Genomic DNA, 23,304 nt, shown 5'->3' with positions numbered 1-23,304 from the left:
ACAATAGAATAAATATAAAATATACATACCTATACTCTACTTGATGTCATGTTTTTCTTTTGTGAAAAGTATCATGTTTTAATACAGAAAATAAACTTATCTCTGTAAGATCCCTGAAATATTGTATATAACAATGTAAATAATTATATTGCTGAATAAAATGTGAATTAAAAATAATTAAAAAATACCAAAAATTTAAAAAAATTAACAAAATTAAAAATACATTTTACAATTTATACAGTTTATAATTCAGTCAAACAACTGGTTTCATGTTATCCATACATGTATGGAACGCCCAGTTATGGAACGCCCAGTTATGTTACTGTCTGATGGTTACGTGCCCAGTACTGCAACAGAATCTTTATGACCATGGCCACCAGCAAGGTATACAAGAGGTTCAAAGACGAGGCAAAGATGGTTCAAATATAATTATGTATATAAATATATGTGCTGGGGAATTGGGGTGGGTGGTGAAAATTGAAAATTTCAGACGAGGCAAATGCCTTATATGCCTCATGCTGGCTACGGCCCTGATCAGTGCATGTTATATTTCTGCGTGTATGAAATGCAAAATAATGTTAGTGTTGTATAGATCGTTTATGGAGCGCCAGTTCAGTAAAGTGTCTTGTGTTTTGGGAATTATGTGTGTGTTATGATCATGCCCAGTCATGTCTGCGTGTATGTATTGTTAATACTTTTAATGTTTCTTCCTTTTGTTAATTCCCAGCAATGACCAATCAAGTGTTTTTGTCATCAGAGATGATGCTAATAAGAAATAATTAATTAAAATTTTATTTTTTAATGATAAAACTTGAGCGATGTTCAATGGTGCGAACAATATTGTATCGAACCAAACTAAGAGAGTAGCTACTGCTGCCAGTATCAGCCCTTAGATCTTTCTTTCCTTTTATCGATTTTACATCGACCCGCAGAAAAGAATTCAAAAGCAAATCGACCCTAAACACGCTGTCAGTTTTACAACAATTCTTGGTTTAACAAAAACTAGTCAGGAACAAATATTGTCTCAAGGAATTGTGTGTTGGTAAACAACGCTTACACAAGGGGTGAGTACATGTGCAGTATGTATATTGTGTATTTGCTTACAGTTTAAATATTAGTAAAGTAAAATGATAATTTGAAACTATAAAGTTTCGTTTTGTTGAATTATTGATCAAGATTGTAACCGTGGTGCCAATCGCATCTGTTTGTCACATAGACTTACGTAAAGACTTATGTTTGCCTCCTCGTCAAGTACTCTTTAGCCCTGCTATCGTTTGACATGTCTATTTTTTAAGTAGACCTAGGCCTACAGTAGCCTAGCTTGCTATAACACATTTTGCGACGTTAGGCCTAAAAAGGTCACGTGGTATTAGCCGTACACATCTTCAGCATGTTTTGACGTAGAGACTCTTTATCACACTATACCAAAGTCCGAAGTAAATTGATGTTCACGTTGTTGTAATAAGTACATAAGCAACCAGGGACGAATAGAGACTAGAGTCAGTTGTCAGAGAGAGGGAAGGCGGAGAGAGGGAAGGCGGAGAGAGGGAAGGCGGAGAGGGACCGTTTTGAAGACAAACAATTACGTCAGTTTAATTAGGCTCCCATTGAGCGTGGTTCCCACTAGCGACGCAACGCAAGGACGTAACGCAACGCAAGTGAATTGACCAATCACAAGCGATGGCTTATTCGCTTGTGATTGCTAACTGTCTATAACTTCGCTTGTCATTGGTTAAAACACTTGCGTTGCGTTTACGTACTTGCGTTGCGTCGCTAGTGGGAACCAAGCTTTAGAGACGCAACGCAAGGACGTACGTTCAACGCAAGCGAGCCACTGTTCGAATAATCCATCACTTACGTTGCGTCGCTAGTGGGAACAAAGCTTAATTAAACTGACGTAATTGTTTGTCTTAAAAACGACCCTCTCTCTCCGCTTTCCTCTCTCTGAAAGACTGGCTCTTTTCGTCCCTAAACGTTGCTTATGCACGTATTCCAACAGAGTGACAAGAAGAGTGTTTTATTTTAAGCAATGAAGTATTATTTCAAACTATTTTCAGTTCATAGGACTAACGTTTATATATATGTAGGTCTATTTTATTCCAATAATTTCGCGGGATCAACACAATGGTTACCGTACAATATTGTTCGTTTCAATTATAATATACATCTATTTCTTTTATTATGCAACATGGTGCATCTGTGTTACTAAATTGGATAAGATTTCCTTGAGAAGATAAATAATATAAATACTAATTATTAAGAGCATTGTAAATTACATTTTTATTTATTTATTTATTTTTTTTATTTAACAACATATTTATACAGGATAATACACAATCAAGTAGAAATAAACTTGTTTTGCATTGTGGTCCTGTCGACAAAAACGGATACAAATTTAAATCTTATACATTACATGTTATCTCTCAAATGGATTTTGGTGTATTTTAATAACATAATCATGTCACTGGCGTATCAATAGGTGTTATATACTACGTCCCAGTTGTCGGTTCATAGCCATGTCCTTGTGTGTAAAATCTATCGATAACGTCCGTTCACACACGATTGCATTTACTGTTAAGATTATATTGATATGGTTACACAGCATCTTATAACATACGCACGAGTGAGTAGTACATTGTTTGCGCCAATACCCTCTCGGGCAGGCATTTCACACTACGCATATCTTGTGTCTCACTGGTGGGCGTGCGCAGAATCGCATTTTTACTCTGCTGCGTCGAGTGGCAGGAAAACTCCGCATTATCCTTAATTTATAAACCAAAATCAAAGGCATGCGCAAAAGAAATTAGGCCCTAGGTCGTGGCGATTCGAAAGCTCGAAGAAATTAAACTAGTTTCATAAAAAAAAGTGTTATGTGCCCAAATATGGTAGTGGTATGCTTAAATATGATATTGATATGCTTAAATATGGTAGTGATATGACATCATCATGTCCATATATGGGCACATCACATGTTTCACATGTAGACAGAGCATACAACTTGGTTCCCATAAGAGACGTACGGAGAACGTAAGCCGTAACGCAAGCGAATTGACCAATCAAGAATGATGGATCATTCGAACTGTTGCTTGATTGGTCAATTTGCCTGCGTTGTGGCTTACGTCCTTGCGTTGCGTCATAGTGGGAACCAAGAAGAATAATTAGCAGCAGTAATTAGTAGGATATGTAAGAACGGTCAATAACACTGGCATTGTATAAAATTGGAAGAAATATATGAACTTTATTTTCCGGTCAATTTCAATTACTGTATTGGCAACGTGATACAATGATTGATATTGGTGTTTAATGAATTTGAAACAACAATTATTCAAATGACCATATGGAATGACAAAAATAAAGATAGAACGAACAGACGCGTCGTCATCGCGTCAGCATCTTGATACATCAGTGATTTCTTTACTATACATTCTCCATCATTTTTATCTCATCATAATCAAGCTTGTAGTGTCCTCCTTGACGCGTTGTCGATTTAATCTAAAGCCCTGTCTACACTATCAATTTAGTTTGATGATGTGGCCTTATATGGTAGTGATATGCCAAAATATGGTAGTGATATGACATCACCAGTTTCAAATCGCCTCTTGATTTTTATATTTCATCATTACTTTCTCTAAAATAATCCTAGTTGTTACATTCATGCAATCTTCGTCATATGAATATTGTTCACACTTAATTCCATCCGACGGAGGGTTAATCAATAAGTATTATGGTAACGAGCAATAATGTTATGCGCCATCGTGCCCCTTAATACCCCGTATACGTGTAATGTAATGTTCTCTTAATAGAAATTATGTAAATATTATTGCGCCATTAGACGTATAGATAAGTGATTTGGTAAATGCATGGGTCGTCGCTCATGGCGTGGAAAACTATTGGTAGAATTAAATTGTATTTTAAATCTTTTTTTATTTGAACCCTAAACTCATCTTTAGAACATTAATTCGTATAGTGATGTGTCAGTAAAGGCCATTACGCAGTCATCACAGCAAGCTGTTACGTAAGCGTTACGCCTCAATAAGCGCCATTACGCCGTCGTTCAAGCAAGCGTTTTTCGCCTCAGTAAGCGCACCATTATACAGTCGTCATAGTTCAAGCTTTTACGCAAGCGGTACTCATTAGTAAGGGCCATTCGTCCTCGCCATCTTCCCGGTCCTGTTTTTTTCTAGTAGGCTAGAATCTAGTTTAGATTCGTTTGTTTTTTTCGATGGCGAAATTATATTTCATCATTTTATTTATTTTTACAAAATAGAAATTTTTTTTACTGCTGTATGATGTTTTTCCTTGTTGTATGAATGAAACGTGTCATGTGCCTTAATTTATTTGTAAAGCTCTGTCTACACTATCTAACAAATTCGCCAAAAAAATATAGGCCAAATATAGCAGTGGTATACCCAAATATGGTAGTGATATGACACCATCATGTCCCCATATATTGGCACATCACATTTTGTTGTCACATAAAGTTTGATAGTGTAGACAGAGCTTTAGGTAACTTTGGATAATCGTTTCCGCGCTCGCAAGTTGGTCGTCTGCTACAGGCCCAAACAGACGATAATGTATTCGGTTTCTGAGAGTCTTAACAATCGTAATTAAAATCAATTGAAACAACAGTTGTTGGTGCAATATGTTATTAATGTATTGGAATAAGTTGCTGCTCTCTGCCTATCATTCTTGTTGGTTCTTTCTTGATGACATTTCCTTAAAGTGGTCTGGACACAGTAATATCAAGTTCATCATAGCTATTTCAAACTAGATTATTTTTTCAAAATAACAAGCAACTAACACAACACCACGATTAATTATATAAACCGAGTGTCATCCGTGTATTTTATTTGTTCGTGACATAGTCGCGCGTGCGCAAATAACCCACGTTTGTCCAATACTCTAATTAACAGAAGAAACCTTATAATTTATCATTAAGGAGTTACATTTATAATGATTATGAAGATTAATAATCATAATCTGATAAACCAATGTATAAAAATCGGATTAATGGAATTTATTTGCTGTTTTTTCTGTGATAAGATTCAACAAAGATGGAAGAAACCAAGAAAAAATTCTGACCAGCTTATGAAGTAGTTACGTTGCAATTTGTATTGTGGACAAACAGCAGGCTTAGAAACCAAGCCAATGATCCGCCATTATAGAATATTTAGTGTAAATTAACGGATTTGATAAAGATATTATTCTTCTAACGGCTAATACCGACTTATGGTATGTTTTCATTATTGGTTAGGTGCCGATATCCTTCACTTGTAATGCTTTCTAATTGGATAGATTACATGTTTAAGGAAAGTTACAAAAGTTGAATTAACATTGACGTTATATTTATTGTTCTTATTAATATATTAGGCATTTCAATTAATTGTAGGATTTAGAAAACTAATAAGTTAAATAAATTGTATACGATTTGTTAAAGCAGAAACTGTGAGATGTTTAGACATTGTTGTATATCTTGTATATCTCAACCATTGTAGATCGTTTTCGAGCTATGATACATCTTTAGGGAGTTTTGAGATATGGGTGCAGAAGATGACTAATCATTGTGCTAGAAACAATTACACATTTTCATAAGAGATATTTTCTTAAAAGCACACATAATTCACTTAAACCTCAGAAGACATTTTGCTAAACAACTTCGTCTATACACGGACAAATCAACCCACCGCTAGCGCCTCGTCATTCTAGCCTATCCGTCGACGCAGCACAATGCGTACTCGCAAAGCGGGTCTTCCCGCACCTCTCAACCGGAGTGACCCAGTGATTGTTTGGTTTCCACACAAACCATTCCCCAACTCCCCCTCACAGTACATCCGTCAACGGTTGATTGGATGTGTTTGTTATGCGTTGTTCCACGTTCTTGCTCGTTTCGGTTGAATGCGTTTGCAATCTACGGTCCCGTTTCAATAGTCTTCGCGCGTGAATTCTCCGGCAATTGTCACTAATTGGTCCCAACCTTCATTGAAAGTGCCCCATGGGATTAATTACCATCCGAATATTCGCAATGACTCAATGTTTATCAAATCTTATAATTCGATTAATTCAAGTCTGTATAGAAATTAGACAAATAAACAATAGTAACAGAATTTATGTTAAGTAAGAATAACCAAACTACATTAATTCTAAACTCTAAAACAATAGAACAACATTAGAATGGAAAATGGTTATATTGTTTCAAGATGGTGTTATATGATGTTGTATTATGATATCCATAATGTTGTCTGATAATACCTGTTACATGATGTAGGCTGTATATGGTGATGTTGCATAATGTTGCTCCATTTTCTTAATATATAAAATATTCCAAAATGTTCCATAATGTTGTACAATGATGTTCCCTGTTCTATAATATTCCAACTTTGTCGTATGATGTTGTTGCTCCAATTATCATTTTATAATGATAATATCCCATAGTGTTGCCATATAATGTTGTTCCATACTGTTGTATGATAATATTTCATGTTATATGATAATATTCAAGTGTTTTCATGTTTTTTTCATTCATCCTATAATGTTGTTCCAAAATGTTGTTCCATAATGTTGTTCCATAATGTTCCTTAATGTTGTCCTATAAAGTTGTTCCATAATGTTGTTCCTTAATGTTTTTTCATAATGTTGTTCCATTATGTTGTTCCATAATGTTTTCCCATAATGTTGTCCTATAGTGTATAGGCCTAAAAAAAAAAAATAGGCCTAAAAAAAAAAATTGTTTGTTTGCTGTCAAGTTTTTTTTTTGGTAGGGGGGGGGGGGGGGGGGCGGGTGGAAAAAAGTTTTTTTTTTTTTTTTTTTTTTTTTTTTTTAATGTTAATTTCTCTGTTATTTGCTCGCGAATTTGAGAGTAACAAAACACACTGAATAAAACAACGAGCTCAAACATCTATTCATAATTTGTTTTTACATTTTAATTCTGTTTTGGGCGCGTTAGGCCCCGTGTCTAAACTAGCCTAGGCTAGTCCTACTACTACACAGTAGGTCGTTGTTAGCAGGCCTAATTAAATATTTTAATTTTTAGAAGTTAGTGTACCGTATATTTCGGTGTATAAGTCGCACCTGTGTATAATAAGACGCACCCGACCCCTAACTGAGAGTAAAATATCGGTATTTTGTATATCGTCGATGTATAAGACGGCCGCGCCCAGCCTCAACAAGAAGGGAAGTCCCCCATTCCGTCAGTTCTTTCTAACTTGTTATGAATGAGTTTCGCACCCGCAACATCGAGTGCATGACCGCACGTGTGTGTGGGCTAGCCTCGCTCGATCCTTTTATCGAGAGGCGCACGTTTTCACGGACAATCGTATTCGATTAGTATCTATGTATCCTAGAAGTGTGTACGCTAGGTCTATGCTATAATCAACTGGAGAATATACTAGTCGAATACTGTGTACACAATGCGGTTGCCAAGAAGGGCTCGCTCGCGCTCGGGGTACGACGGTCGTGCGTATAACTATAATACTATTCCAATCGTAAACGTCGTTTTCAAATGAAATTTTATCGGAGCGCCTAAAACAGCTCCATAATGAACAAATCTTTTCATCATATTTAGTACAAAATCACGCTAAAATGCCTTGAAAACTAGCAGGTTGCTGTTACGCTAGTAGGCCTACACTGTAGCTAGGCTAGGCCTACTCTTTAGACTTTAGTAATACTAATAGGCCTATCTAGGCCTTACCTTAAAAAGCCCAGGCCTAGCCAACGAGGTGGCGATATCTGTGTTGAGGCATTTATGTTCGGTGTATAAGACGCACCCTTAATTTAGAGGTTAAATTTGCGTGTCAAAAGTGCGATTATACACCGAAATATACGCTACGTTATTATTTTATTGTTTCATCCTCGCACACTCGATTTTTACACCTTTTCGGCCAAAAAAAATCATTAAAAAAACTTTTTTTTTAAAGCGCCCTCAACGTAAAAAAAAAATTTTTCTTATTTCCGCCCCAAATTTTTTGCGAAATTCGGGGCGGCGGATGACAGCAAACAAACTATTTTTTTTTGGCCTAATGCTGTTCCATAATATTATTCCATAATGTTTTTCCATAATGTTGTCCTATAATGTTGTTCCATAATGTTGTTCCATAATGTTGGTCCATAATGTTGTTCCATAATGTTTTTCCATAATGTTCTCCCATAATGTTGTCCCATAATGTTGTCCTATAATGTTGTTCCATAATGTTATTTCCATAATGTTATTTCCATAATGTTTTTCCATAATGTTGTTCCATAATGTTGTTCCATAATGTTGTTCCATAATGTTTTTCAATAATGTTGTTCCATAATGTTGTTCCATAATGTTGTTCCATAATTTTGTTCCATAATGTTGTTCCATAATGTTGTTCCATAATGTTTTTCCATAATGTTGTTCCATAATGTTGTTCCATAATGTTGTTCCATAATGTTGTTCCATAATGTTGTTCCATAATGTTGTTCCATAATGTTGTTCCATAATGTTTTTCCTTAATGTTGTTCCATAATTTTGTTCCATAATGTTGTTCCATAATGTTGTTCCATAATGTTGTTCCATAATGCTGCTCCATAATGTGCCTGAATGTCGTAGTTTAGCTGTGCGTCTCACACGTTTCAGATCTTTGAAAAAAGGTAACATATTTGATGTTGTTCTTCTTGAAATCCATTTACATTATAATATATGCACAATTACACAATAGAAATAAATTAGTACTTTAAATATGCAATAATATCCATTGGCATATTGCATATTTCAATTAGCAAATCATTAGAAAAATCGGTGTTCAAAAACAGACGATATAACTGTTAAAAATAACCAGACGATATACATTTTTTTTAAACAGATGATATAACGGTTTTCAAAAAACAGACGATATAATTTTTTTCAAAAAACAGACGATATAACTGTTTAAAAAAAACAGACGATAGGCCTATAACTATTCTCAATTATTATAATTAAATCAGTAAACTAACTAGGCCTATAGCTTGAAAAATATTCATACTCTCTTGGAAAATATTCAATTTCTGCACCTATGATCGCTAACACCAGATTGGTTTCAACATTTGTTCGTATGACGTCATTGAATTGAATTATTCGTCAGATTGGAGAATCATTGCGCTATAAGGACATGACAAAATTGAAATTGAGTTTCTAGATAATTTTACGCATGACCAGGTTCTGACGATAAATAGAGGTACCAGTGGGTATTGGTCACTGTTTTCTCGCCTAGTATTTTATCTAAATGTCCATTGGAGGATGTACCTTACTTTTTCCTCTAATTATTTTTTGTAAGCGTCAATGAGATGGCTGACTGTTTCGTAGTGTGTGGGTTTTGGCATTTTATTGACTTCATAGCAATTAAAATAATGACTTTGATTTTATAGGAGGATGAAAGCCTAAAATTTAATACAATAAAGCGACCTAGTCACTCATATTATGCAATATATTTAAATATTAAAAAAAAAAAACAGTTCAGCAGTGAAAGAACAGAGAGCGCTCTATTACTATATCGCTCGAGTTCACACACCTACGCGGCTAAACTCATCCATCGCGTCGTAATTGGTCGAATTACCTGCGTTGCGCTAACGTCCTTGCATCTTATCTTATATGTGCCAGCGTGTAAACTCCAACGCAAGTAATTTGACCAATCAAGAGAGAGGGTCGAGTTTATGTACATATGAGACGAAGAGACTTTCTAAAATGCGGCGAATCTCATCGAATTTTCTAAATTAGGCCGCAAGGTCATCGCACGATTCCAATTAACGTCAACCAACACATGTGCACCGGCACAGTATGTCTACACGTTAAATGCTACATTGACAAGTCGACAAAATTGCCACGATATAAACAAATCATTATCTTTGTCGATTCAACCGGAAGGTCTTCAGGCGATCACACCGACAACGCGCCAAAACTTACCGATCGAATACCGCCTGCAAAAAAAGGCGCGATTAAGAATTATGAAACATTCGCTGAAATTGTTGAATTTACTTACGCGTCATTTCTGATAGTAATGTAAGTAACACCAGCTTAATTCAATTTAAACACACACACACATTTTTTTTTATGCAGTTTAGATCGTCGTTTGTTTATTATACATTCATTTATTTTCTAACTGAGCGTTCCGTTTCTTTTAACTTCTCTAACATTTCAAAGGCTCAATAATGACCGAGAAAAATTAACGCGATGAACCGTAATGCGTCACCAGTCGACCGTTAAGCTATGTGTAACGCAATCTTTCTTGTTCCACGCGACAAATCATTACTGTGCGTAATGACACCGAATCGCTAGGCCCGTCTTGGTTTACACGTATCTCCAAGCTTTCTTCGCTCAAGCGGCGACAGAGCTGAAGCTCCGGAGCGAAAAATCGATTCTAGGATAAAGAGCTGACGGATAAATTCAAGAATGTTTCGAATAATATTCTTGAGAGTGAAATTCTATCTAAGTGTTAATATAGGTTTTTACGTGGAGCTGCTTTGGCAGCTGTCGTTAGCGCAAAAGACTCAAAACCCAAATGTAAACACGTTATTATTATTACACAAATATGAGGCGGTACAAACATTGACTCGAACAATACTGTAGTACATTAATAGTTTAGTAAATGTTACAGTTTACTTCTCAAACTACTATTGAAATATGCAAATTGACAGAAGACGAATTGCAGATCTATTTTTAATATTACATTTTATTCTGCATTTATACTTACTTATTAAATGGTGTTCGTATGTTGTTTTGTTTGTGTTGGTATATTCTGAGCTAGTTTACTTTTTTCGTAATTGCTGTTAAAAGTGATGAGAGTGTTTGCTCTTTGGAAATAGTATTCAAGTCATCCGTCAATTACTACGGTCTGTGTAAGGACAATTAAATTAGTAGGCATGTGTTAATCAGGTTTGGTAGCTTCAAACTAATTAGGAATTGAACAAGAGTGATGACAGATATCCTAGATCCGACAAACAAGGTGATTGCACTGAAAGATGAGATTATGATGAGATTAAGCAACAAGAAGTAGGATTTATGAATGGCTGGAGATAAGATGGGATAAGATCAGATAAGATGTGATGATTGGAGATACAATCAGAAGATTGTATGATAGGAGATCGGTTGGGATGGCTGGGGATAAGATGTGATAAAATCAGATGAGATGTGATCATTGGAGATAAGATTGGAAAAGATTGTATGATAGGAGATAAGTTGGGATGGCTGGGGATAAGATGTGATAAGATCAAATGAGATGTGATCATTGGAGATAAGATTGGAAAAGATTGTATGATAGGAGATAAGTTGGGATGGCTGGGGATAAGATGTGATAAAATCAGATGAGATGAGATGTGATCATTGGAGATAAGATTGGAAAAGATTGTATGATAGGAGATAAGTTGGGATGGCTGGGGATAAGATGTGATAAGATCAAATGAGATGTGATCATTGGAGATAAGATTGGAAAAGATTGTATGATAGGAGATAAGTTGGGATGGCTGGGGATAAGATGTGATAAAATCAGATGAGATGAGATGTGATCATTGGAGATAAGATTGGAAAAGATTGTATGATAGGAGATAAGTTGGGATGGCTGGGGATAAGATGTGATAAGATCAGATGTGATAAGATCAAATGAGATGTACATCAGATAAGTTGGGATAATTGGAGATAAGATGGATAACATCAGATAAGATATTTGAAATATGATAGATATAGATTTTTGCACACAGTGTTAACTCACATGGGTACTTTCCATTTCTTAATAAACATAAAATATGTTAGGAAATGGAACACCAATGGAATAACCGCCTCCAATTGAATTTGTGACCGATGTTATGTCTGTCCATCAGATATCTTTTGCCAAATCTTATACACTCTATCTGTTGTTGATTAAATTCAGGAAAAGTACACTGTACATTAACGTGATAGGTAGATAAGATTCAATCTCGACCTTGTCTTCCATTTTGTAGGAAACTTATCATGTAAGCAATTATTTTCCAGACAATGATTGACCACTCGTGGTTTACGAGTGGCCACTCGAAGTCACGAGGGTTGACCTAGGTTGTATCGTGGAAAATCTCTAAATTGTTTCAATACTGCTTTGTCTAGACTATTCAAAATTAACTCATTAATTGTGTTTCAATCATTAAATTAAATTCAACAACTGACGTTGATGGATTGCTGAGATCGAGATTTAACTTGTTGACGCAAAACAATCACAGTTGACGCGTCTGTAACGTGTATATACACACTCAATAAGTTTGGAGAACTGTATTTCTGCTGGAAATACTATAGGTCTATATCGTAATAATAATAATAATAATAACACTAATAATAATAATAATAAATAATATATTTTTTACAGGATAAAACAATCAGATAACAGTGTATCTGTTTTACATTGTGGTCCTATCTTAATCAAAATATACAAAAGAGAAACTTAATTAAATATAATACAGTGTTTATGAAAAGAAATGAGATTTGTATCTAGCCTTAAAGGTCGTAATTGTTGGTGCCGATTTAATATTAATTGGTAAACTGTTCCATATTTTTGCGCCTACAACTTTAAAGGACGAATTCATTTTACTAAGGGTGTATTTTGGTATTGTTACATTCAAATTTTCTACTCCACGTGTTAAGTGGAGGGAAGTATAGGGGGAAGTATGTTTCCACCGTCAATAAATATAGACATGGCAAAGTAATGTTTGGTTCGCAACGCATCAACGTACACGTAACATAAGTAAACATTTAAATAAATAAATAAATTTGAAGAATCACAAACGACGGATCATTCGAACTGTATCTTGTGATTGGTCAAAATACTTTTGTTGCGCCGCGTTCTCAATCTTTATGATGACTCACAATTAGGCCTTTTTAATGTAATATTGTTTTCTATTTTTAGAACGGTCAAGATGGAGGAGTTTAGGAGTAGGTTGTCAACGGCAACGTCGATAGATTCGCATGTAAGTGGTCTTTGAAATGAGTTATCTAATGATGACGTCATACAAACAATACTAATGATATGTTTGGAGACGTAAATACTGATTTATTTTGTACTGTTTTAGAAAAAGTGTTTTATGAACTTTTTATAAAGAAAATTATCCATCGTATGACGTCACAATGAATAAAGTAATAGGCCTATCTATAAACATTGTTTTTACCTTATTTAATTGATATTTGATGTTACAGTGCACATCCCTTAATTGAATAAACACAAGCCTTAATTGACAGTCAAACCATCATCACTAAAATGTATCAATTGATAACTGACGAAGGTGATAATGATGATTATTTATTACTCGTTATCAATTGATAACTGACGAAGATGATAATGATGATAATTTATTACTCGTTATCAATTGATAACTGACGAAGATGATAATGATGATTATTTATTACTCGTTATCAATTGATAACTGACGAAGATGATAATGATGATAATTTATTACTCGTTATCAATTGATAACTGACGAAGATGATAATGATGATAATTATTACTCGTTATCAATTCCACTATTCAATTCACATTTATTTACTCATCGTTTATAAATACAGTTTCATAGCATAAATGATGGCAAGATGATAATGATGATAATTATTACTCGTTATCAATATATTTTATTATCATTTTACAGCAAAAGAAGTATCTGACTTCAGACGAGATAAATCACAACAATCTGCGTCGTAAACGTCAACTTCACGCCTGCACAATTCTTCATTATTCTCCGTTCAAAGCCGTCTGGGACTGGTTCATACTCCTGCTTGTGCTCTACACGACAATCCTAACACCATACTCCGTAGCCTTCCTACTCAAAGACGACACAAAGCGGGCTAGACTGAACAAAGAGGCCGAGACGAGGGATAGCCAAGGACCGTCTTCAAGTTATACCAACCCATTGATTATTATAGATCTCATTGTGGACGTCATGTTTATATTCGATATTCTAATAAACTTTCGAACCACTTACGTGGACGATAATAAAGGCGAAGTAATATCAAATCCGTATGATATTGCAGCTCACTATCTAAAAGGATGGTTCTTTATTGACGCCATGGCGGCGATTCCCTTTGATCTTATACTTTTTGGCGCTTCCGTTGATGAGGTCAGTTCAAATTTTATCTTTCAATATTGCAAAAATATATGAACATAATCATTGTAATGGTTCTTGTTTTAATTTATCACTGAAACTCTAGCCTCATCAATATATCAACTATCTCAATTAAGATTATTACCATATTATCATCATCGTCGTCATCATCAATATCATAAATATTATAATTATCTTCATCATCATCATCATCACATCATCTTCATCACATCATTATCACATCATCATCACATCATTCTCACATCATCATCATCATTATCACATCATTCATCATCATTACCACATCATCATCATCACCATTATCATTCATCATTATTATCACATCATCATCACCATTATCATTCATCATCATTATCACATCATCATCATCAACATTATAATTCATCATCATTATCACATTATCATCATCACCACTATCATTCATCATCATCACATCATCATCATAATTATCATTCATCATCATCATCACATCATCATCAACATTATCATTCATCATCATTATCACATCATCATCACCATTATCATTCATCATCATTATCACATCATCATCAACATTATTATTCATCATCATTATCACATCATCATCACCATTATCATTCATCATTATTATCACATCATCATCACCATTATCATTCATCATCATTATCACATCATCATCATCAACATTATCATTCATCATCATTATCACATCATCATCATCATTATCATTCATCATCGTTATCACATCATCATCATTACCGTCATCATCATCATCACCAATATCAACATCATCATCATTATCAATCATCATCATTATCATTCATCATCATTAGCATTCATCATCATCATCATTATTACATCATCATCATCACCGTCATCATCATCATCGTCGTTATCATCATTCATCATAATCATCATCACCGTCATCATCATCGTCATAGTCACTATAATCATACATTTTCAACCACCGTCAGTATCAATAATCTTGATATGTATGTAAAATATGTACTCTATGAATAGTAGTATAGAAAAATATCAGAACTTGTTTGCATTTTGCTAACATTATTCTTTTCGCGAATCTACTTAATTACATTCTACTTTCCCTTGCATACTCGACATTATCGATTTCAACAGAAAGCAGCAAAATTCCTTCCGTAAATCAGCAGGCAGCTTCAATATTGAAAACGTTACACTTTTACTAGGATTTAAATCATGGGTTTAAAAAATATAATGTCATGCTCCGATTTTCTGCTCAATGTAAATGGAGTCATATGATCCAGAGCAGGCGGTTAAAAGGAGAAATACGTTATTAGTAGAAAACATTATATCAAATTGCTTCATAAATGAGCTATGCTGCTGCTATTTTTTACAGCATTATGTAGAAAATGAAGAGATAAACACAATGATATGTAGTCTGCAATTAATGATTAGTAAAGTTGAGTATGTTAAAAGTGACACCTATACCTCAAATACGACTGGTCTATATGTTATGCATGGTAAAACTTAATTCCCACTAGGACGTGATTGGTTATCATGGACGTGATGCAAAGACGCGCGATTCAAAGACGCGCAACGCAAGTGATTTAACCACAAGGGTAAAATTGCCAATGAAGAAAACTAGATATAAATAATTATTAAATTATGCGTGCTTTGCTCGGTACAAAACAAGTTTAGATTGCTATAGCAAATAGAAAACTAGTGTACTAGTTTACGCGTACTTGAACTATGTAGGCCTATGCGTGGGCTGCTTTGCGTCAGTCCTTTGTACCTTTCTAAATAGTTATTATAGATGGAAATGGTGAACCATGTGATGGAAATAGTTAACCATGATGACGTCACAAAATTATAGTTTGAAATTATAAATCCGCAAGGCATTATTAGATTTACAACATGAAGATTGAGAAACACTAGTATGTATAAACATAGGGGGATTAGCGCCCCCAACGGTATATTATGATTTTATACCCAACTCGGTTGTAGCGTACTTCTGTATTTATCATCTTTTGCTTCTTTTTATAGAAAACCACAACAACCATGGGATTGTTGAAAACTGCAAGGTTGCTCAGGTTACTTAGAGTGGCGCGAAAGCTGGACAGATATTCTCAGTATGGTCCAGCTGTTGTCTGCCTCCTCATGTTGACCTTTGCACTGGTCGCCCATTGGATGGCTTGTATCTGGTACGCGATAGGTGACGCAGAACGTAGCAAACAGAACTACTCGGGTTGGATAGCAAAGTTAGCAAAAGACATACAAGAACCCTTTACAGTAAGTATTATTTCCAAAAAAAACCCCTCGATTATTTCCAAAAACTCATCTCCTATCTAAAAAAGCCGGCCATCCAAAAACATTTCCAGTAGAGCACAGAAACCATGTTGTATACTTCAGATTAAAAGTGTTGTTGTCACTAGGACGTAGGCGCACCGCAAGTAATTTTGACCTATCACGACACAATGGATCATGCAAAAGTCGCTTGGGATTGGTCAACTCATTTGTGCTACCCGCGTCCAAGTTCGGTTTCATTAAATATGTATTGTCCCCTAATATCCGGAACGAAACACTTGCACAATCAAATCAAAAATTATAATTGGTTACACATAATTATTTGGGTTTGAGAATAATGGTGGTTTGCATTAGACGAAGCTAAGTGATGGTTGTACACCCGTATATCTTTTGTAGGGTACGCTTGACTGCATTTGAACGCGCGCGCGCCTCTTCACTGCCTGATTAACATTGTTTTCTTTGTCCTCGTGACCCTTTCCACTCATTTGCATTTGAACGCGCGCGCCTCCTCACTGCCTGATTGACATTGTTTTCTTTGTCGTCGTGATCCTTTCCACTCTTTTCACAGTTCAATCATGAAACAGGCTGTGATGCACTTAGCGTCATCCGGGGCGTCATCACCTGCCTTCGCTAACAACCAGTGGTCAAATTAATGAATAAAATAAATGACATTAATGTTAATCTGTCCTCTCAAGATCGCTCTTCAAATGCACAGGTGGTCGTGGCACATGCCGCTCTCGTCATGCGTCATGCGGTTGTTTCATATTTCTATTTGCATAATTAAATCAAACAACGAAATGACATACTACCGAAAAAAATATTATTTGGAAAAACAATGTATGACACTGCCGAAAATGGAAAGATTCGAACACACAATGTATTTACTGAATATCACAATAGTATCACACTAAATGAATTACTACTACAGGAACTACTAAACAGTAATACTGTAGTAAACATTCAATTACTTACATAGTTGACAAATAAATGGGACGATTTAAGACCGATTTACACAGACGAGCGGTAACGGAAAGCGGTAATTAATAGAAAGCGGAAAAAAATATTGAATCTATGTTTTTCTTATGACCATTTACACAAAACGCGGAGATACAGATAATACTTAAACGCGGGACAAGCTATGCGGTTTTCTGCTTACCGCCGGTACCGCTCGAACGTAAATTTGTCTTTAAAGCGTGGTTCCCACTAGGACGTAACGCAAGGACGTAAAGGCAACGTAAGCGTGTTGACCAATGACGGGCGACAGTTTGAATAATCCATCGCTTGTGATTGATCAAATCAATTACGTTGCGCTACGTCCTTGTGTTACGTCTTTAATGGGAACCAATCATTAGTATGAAATTTGGCTTTTAACTAAATTGTACATAATAATTAAGCTAATTATCTGGCGTTCTCATTTCTAGAACGAAACGGATAGTGGACCGTCAACAGAAGCGCAATACCTGACTGCGCTCTACTTCACACTAACCACTTTGACTACTGTAGGGTTTGGTAATGTATCTGCTAACACCGAAGCCGAGAAGCTCTTCTCCATCTGCATTATGCTTCTTGGATGTAAGTACACGCAATTAATTGATTACGTAATATTAGGCTGACGTCATCTGTTGCATTGCGCAAAATTAAGTATCACAACGCGACCCACTAACACGTTCGAACGCAACTCATAAACTCGTTCGAACGCAACTCATAAACTCGTTCGAAACGCAACCCGTAAACACGTTCGAAACGCGACCCATAAACACGTTCGAACGCGTTACCACGAACGTGGTTTTGTTTTTACGAACGCGTTTTGGGAATAATTTCAGCTCAAGTCAATTACCGAGCGTCAATTTAATATCTCTGAATTGGTGAGAAATATATCTCGTAAACTTTCTGAATCTTATTATAAAATAGAAATTGTAATTTGATTTTGCTTTTGAATGGATAGTACAGTAGCAGCTAATTACAGATAGTGATAGATTTATGTTTTCCTATTCCTGCTATAGCATAACAGGTTGCTACGATATGCACGAAACGCTAGGTCAACGCACAGCGCACGTAATTTGACCAATCATAGATGACAGATGATATGAATTGTGATTGCTCAAATTACCTGCGTTGCCTGCGCGTTATTGCGTTGCGTGGCAACCGATCCGGGGCGCGTACTTTAGATTTAATACAGCTAACTCATCATTATTCTTAGCCTATAGTGTTTTGAATAAAAATGGCATCAAAACAATCGGACTGTAAAATAATATATCATCTGTCGTCGTCGTCGGAAGTATTCAAATGTCTAATTCACCTTCTTTCAAACTACTTTGCACTTTAACATTTTACATTTTAGTGATTACGATGACAACATGGTTGTCAGTGAAAAAGGGTACAGCTCCTCGCAGTGTAATTACGTTACTAGCAAACATCTTAGCAAATGTCTTAGGAATAACACAACTCACTACTTTCTGATTTTTTATAACTTGATTTATGGTCTTCGATCAGAGAGAAATAGATAAATTGAAAAAAATAACCTTTGGAAAAGCATTCGTTAAATTTATGTTCATATTAACATAGCCTGTAGCGGTATTATTATCTAGAGTAATGAATATAGCAACAAACGGTATGTTATGTATCGGTATAGTCCCTAATCTTTGAGAATTTCTAAGTAAAATTACCCAAGAGCAGTCTTGGTGAATAATAATTTTTTTTAAAGAGTAAGAAAGAAACTTTTAGAAGGACAACCTCGGGAGTAATATAGGTTGTGCATAATTACTTTTTATTCGTCACGTGTTAACAACTGCGCGCGCGGAATGGTGATTAAAGGTGCGAATGTTGCGCATCCAAGATAATACTACAGATGCGTGCTATACCTGATCACAATAGAGACCTTTATCTTCTCCCATGTCTTGATAAACGATGAAGCACGTGTTCCATGATAGGTAAAAGAAGAAGCACGTGTTTCATGATAGGTAAAAGAAGAAGCACGTGTTTCATGATAGGTAAAAGAAGAAGCACGTGTTTCATGATAGGTAAAAGAAGAAGCACGTGTTTCATGATAGGTAAAAGAAGAAGCACGTGTTTCATGATAGGTAAAAGAAGAAGCACGTGTTTCATGATAGGTAAAAGAAGAAGCACGTGTTTCATGATAGGTAAAACTAGATACTATGTCCAATAGAACATAAACCAAGTCAGAGGAATGCCATTAATTAATAATAGTTGTCATTAGGTCATAAACGTTACTCTTTACTTAAAGATGTATTGTCCCTTGAAATACAAAAAAATGAAGGTCAAAATATACTAAATTTTAATTGGCCATATCAAAGTAATATTAAAGTTATTCACTTTATGTCGAAAATTCAAGACAAAAACAACAATTTTACGTAATTAATAGCTAAATTAATTTGATTACATTTCGTCTGAAAAACAAAGTAAACAAAGATTTTAAACCATGATGCTAATTAGGATTGTTTACAACTCGTCACGGTTGAGAAGGTGTTTTCACACAGATCGCGAGGAAGTTTATGATTATACATACAGAGCAGCCAAATGTGCGCATTGCATTATGAGATATGTTTTGATCGAAAACTTTGACTGGAAGTCAAAGTTATTTTTTGAACCAAAAAACGTCCGTATTTCAGTTAAATGATTTTTTTTTCCGATTATTTTTTGGTGAAAGTTAATAACTATTATGATACTTCAAAATGACCCACTTTTTTTCGAAATCTTTTTATTTTTTGGAATTTGACAACACATCTTTAACATTATGTGTACTATTAAATATTGTAAAAAAATGTAAAAAATTCCCATCGTCAATGAAACCACACTCAGACAAATCTTTACGCGTGCGTACAGACGTTGATAATCTTATTTTATTTTTGTACGCGCGCGTCAACTTACTGCGTCTCTTTTGTGGTGTTATTGAAGACTATAGGAAATAAAATTCTGTCAATCAAATACTGGTAATATTATGATAACATTTCTTTTCAAAAATTCTTGTGTATACAATAAGAACAATATCATAGAATAATACTCAAATGTTTATTCAAATTTAAACAACTTTGCTTCAAATGCGTTCAATTATTGTAATAAGTGATCATGTTTTTATACATTTTTACATGATTATTTACAATAAGATAACGTTTTGATGGTTAGATATTTTATTGTAAGAGAAGTTGTCTGTATTGATAAAAGATTGAAACTGCCACACACGTTTTTTTAACTAACAATATTTCTGAATGTTGGAAATTATTCAATTCGTTTTTTCTGACATGAACCTACCTACCCTCCCAAATCAAATCCCAAAATAATAATGAATTGAACTATGGACCAACTTGTCTTCACTATCAAACTTTTTGTGACAACAAAATGTGATGTGGCCATATATGGACATGATGATGTCATATCACTACCATATTTAGGCGTATCACTACTATGTTTGGGCATATCACTACCATATTTGACCACATCACACTTTTTTTCAAACTAGTTTGATAGTGTAGACAGAGCTTTACATATAATTAATAATAAGATAAATGTTTCTTTTTCAGCTCTTATGTTTGCCTGCGTCTTCGGAAACATGACCGCCATCATTGAGCGACTGTATGAAGGAATGGCAAGGTATCATCAACAGATGGCGCTCGTCAAAGAATTTATCAAATTTCACAATGTGCCGAGCCCACTGAATCAAAGATTGAGGGAGTACTTTAAACATGTGTGGACGTCTGCAAAACAAAGTGACGTACAAGAAATCGATGAAGTATGTACACGTCATAGTTCATAGTTCATTTTTTTGTCCAAAAGGAAATTCATGTTGACATACAATTGCTCAAAATTAGTTAAAGGTTAATAACACAGAAAAGACAATAATATTTATAATAATATAATAATAAATGCATTATTTCGACTAGGACGAAATGCAAATGACTGACGTGCCACGCGCGTAGTTAAGTTTGACCAAAAAACAAAACGAATAAGATGAATCGACACTTTTGATTGGTTTGGCTACGGGTTTGACTGAGATCAAAGATACACTATCATTGCTGAGATTGTTAGATTATCATATCAGAAGCTGTGAGATTTCAATTACGTTTAAGTAGAGCTACACTTTATCTCAGATATTGAGCATTGTCGTTATTAATTCAAGCTATCGATGACTCATGAAACTAAAAGTAATTATTTTGATGCAGTTAATACTAGAAGAAGTATAATACATATTTTATCGTGTTTTCAGCTAGCCTAACTGGAATTACTACTGTAGACTCTTTATTGTGTCGGTAGGTGGCGGTAGACCATCATATTTAAATTTATATGGAAGGTGTTAATTATTATATTATTTGATATCATTTATTTTTCTTAGGTAATGAAAACTTTTCCAGATTTTCTTCAGGCTGACATCTCCCTCCATCTAAATCGGAATCTATTGAAAAATACTGCAGCTTTTAAAGGTGTGAACGTCGGCTGTTTGAGAGCGCTATCTATGAAATTTCAAGCCACTCATTTAGCCCCAGGAGACATTCTAGTTCACATCGGTGATAACCTAGCAACGCTTTATTTTATATCAAGAGGATCGTTGGAAATTTTGGATGAGGATGCAGTTGTTGCAATTCTAGGTTAGTTGTTCTTATTGTCACGTGACGCAACACGCAATTCACTGACGTAAATGTTCAGTTTTTATTTTTAAAGAAAAATATAAATTACCATTTATCGAAAGAAATTTGTTTTTTAATCGATGAGCCTTGTTGCCAGTTTTATCCCCATTTTATATAATGATATTAAAACAAAATCGTCATTTTAATTTTAGTAAAAGATAAACAATCTTTTTAAAATGCGAATGTATTATTTCTATTACGCTTGACACTACGCATGCCCAGTTTAATTTGTGTGATTATTGTTAATATTTTCTATTTTACCTTTAAAATAAACTGAAGCTGTCAGACTATAACAGAATAAATTTAATTATTACCGGTAGCTCTAAAGCTAATGATAACGCCACCTACACACTGCGATTATAATCACATTCTTGAATAATGTACACACATAATGTATCGGATTAAAGTCCTTGTCGGAACAAATTCAATTCACATTATTTCAATGATTTCTAAATATTCAAGAAACATTAGTCATGTTATTTCTCCATAATGCGGCTGTATTGATTTCTAATGATTTACACAATGTTACACGAAAGTAGGCCTACATACGGGTACATTACAATTTGCATTGTTAACACAACATTCATTCACAACATTCATTCGTCCAACGTAGAAATCGAATTGTAAATAGACACTCAAGTCGTCGCACTTTACATTTTTTTTTCGGTCATTAAATCAACCTATGGGCCTGTCTGTCTGTTTGACCGCAAAATGCAGAGCGTATGAGAAAACAATATCTTTAACAACATGTTTTATTTAAATCCGATAAACATTTCCACAAGCTGTGAACGATTAATAATAATAATCCATGAGTATAACAGAGAATATGCATTGTTAAATGAAAATGTGGTAGATGAAAAAATCAAAAACAACTATGTAAGAAAAAAAATAAGCTTGTTAATGAAAATGTGTTACAGATAATATGTTTAAAAAGAGGAAGCTATGTAATCAATGTGATAATATGTAAACAAATGAATAAAACTCTTTAAATAAGTATATGTATACAGATGATTAAACAAACATTGTAAATATAATGATATGTATAGTGTATAGTGAAAAATATATGTAAAGAGAACAGTGGTATGGAAATAAAAGTGGGATGAACCCACATAAGATAAAAAAAAAAAAAAAAAAAAAAATAATAATCCATTCTCCAATGCAAAACACTTATAAGCCTAACTGTCAACGAAACTTATATTCTTATACTGTACACTGATGCAATGATAGAGGCGTGCATTAAATTGATAGAATGGCATGTGAAACATACGACAATCATACCTCCCCCTACCTCCATGTTTGGAAAAAAAACCACCAACATGCTTTTTCCATTATACTTTT

The 23,304-nt window shown here is 34.6% G+C and overlaps 1 protein-coding gene across 2 annotated transcripts in view; it reads left to right on the top strand.

The window, feature by feature from the left end:
• LOC140057815 (potassium voltage-gated channel unc-103-like) overlaps window positions 1-23,304 on the top strand; it is a 57,224-nt gene that overhangs the window by 27,639 nt on the left and 6,281 nt on the right. The window contains exons 1-7 of one of the 2 annotated variants that reach the window (XM_072103562.1): window positions 620-1,064; window positions 12,862-12,922; window positions 13,595-14,062; window positions 16,067-16,312; window positions 17,749-17,899; window positions 20,866-21,074; window positions 21,675-21,927. In XM_072103562.1, coding sequence (XP_071959663.1) covers window positions 12,872-12,922; window positions 13,595-14,062; window positions 16,067-16,312; window positions 17,749-17,899; window positions 20,866-21,074; window positions 21,675-21,927 — 1,378 coding nt within the window. In that variant the 5' untranslated portion in view covers window positions 620-1,064; window positions 12,862-12,871. Of the gene's footprint in view, window positions 1-619; window positions 1,065-12,861; window positions 12,923-13,594; window positions 14,063-16,066; window positions 16,313-17,748; window positions 17,900-20,865; window positions 21,075-21,674; window positions 21,928-23,304 lie in introns of those variants that run through there. The other variant, XM_072103561.1, reaches the window with a different exon arrangement.

The sequence above is a fragment of the Antedon mediterranea genome, chromosome 8 (genome assembly GCF_964355755.1).
Source record: "Antedon mediterranea chromosome 8, ecAntMedi1.1, whole genome shotgun sequence".
Lineage (NCBI taxonomy): Eukaryota > Metazoa > Echinodermata > Crinoidea > Comatulida > Antedonidae > Antedon > Antedon mediterranea.
Note: the sequence above shows the minus strand (reverse complement) of the source record. Positions and strands in the feature narration are given on the sequence as shown.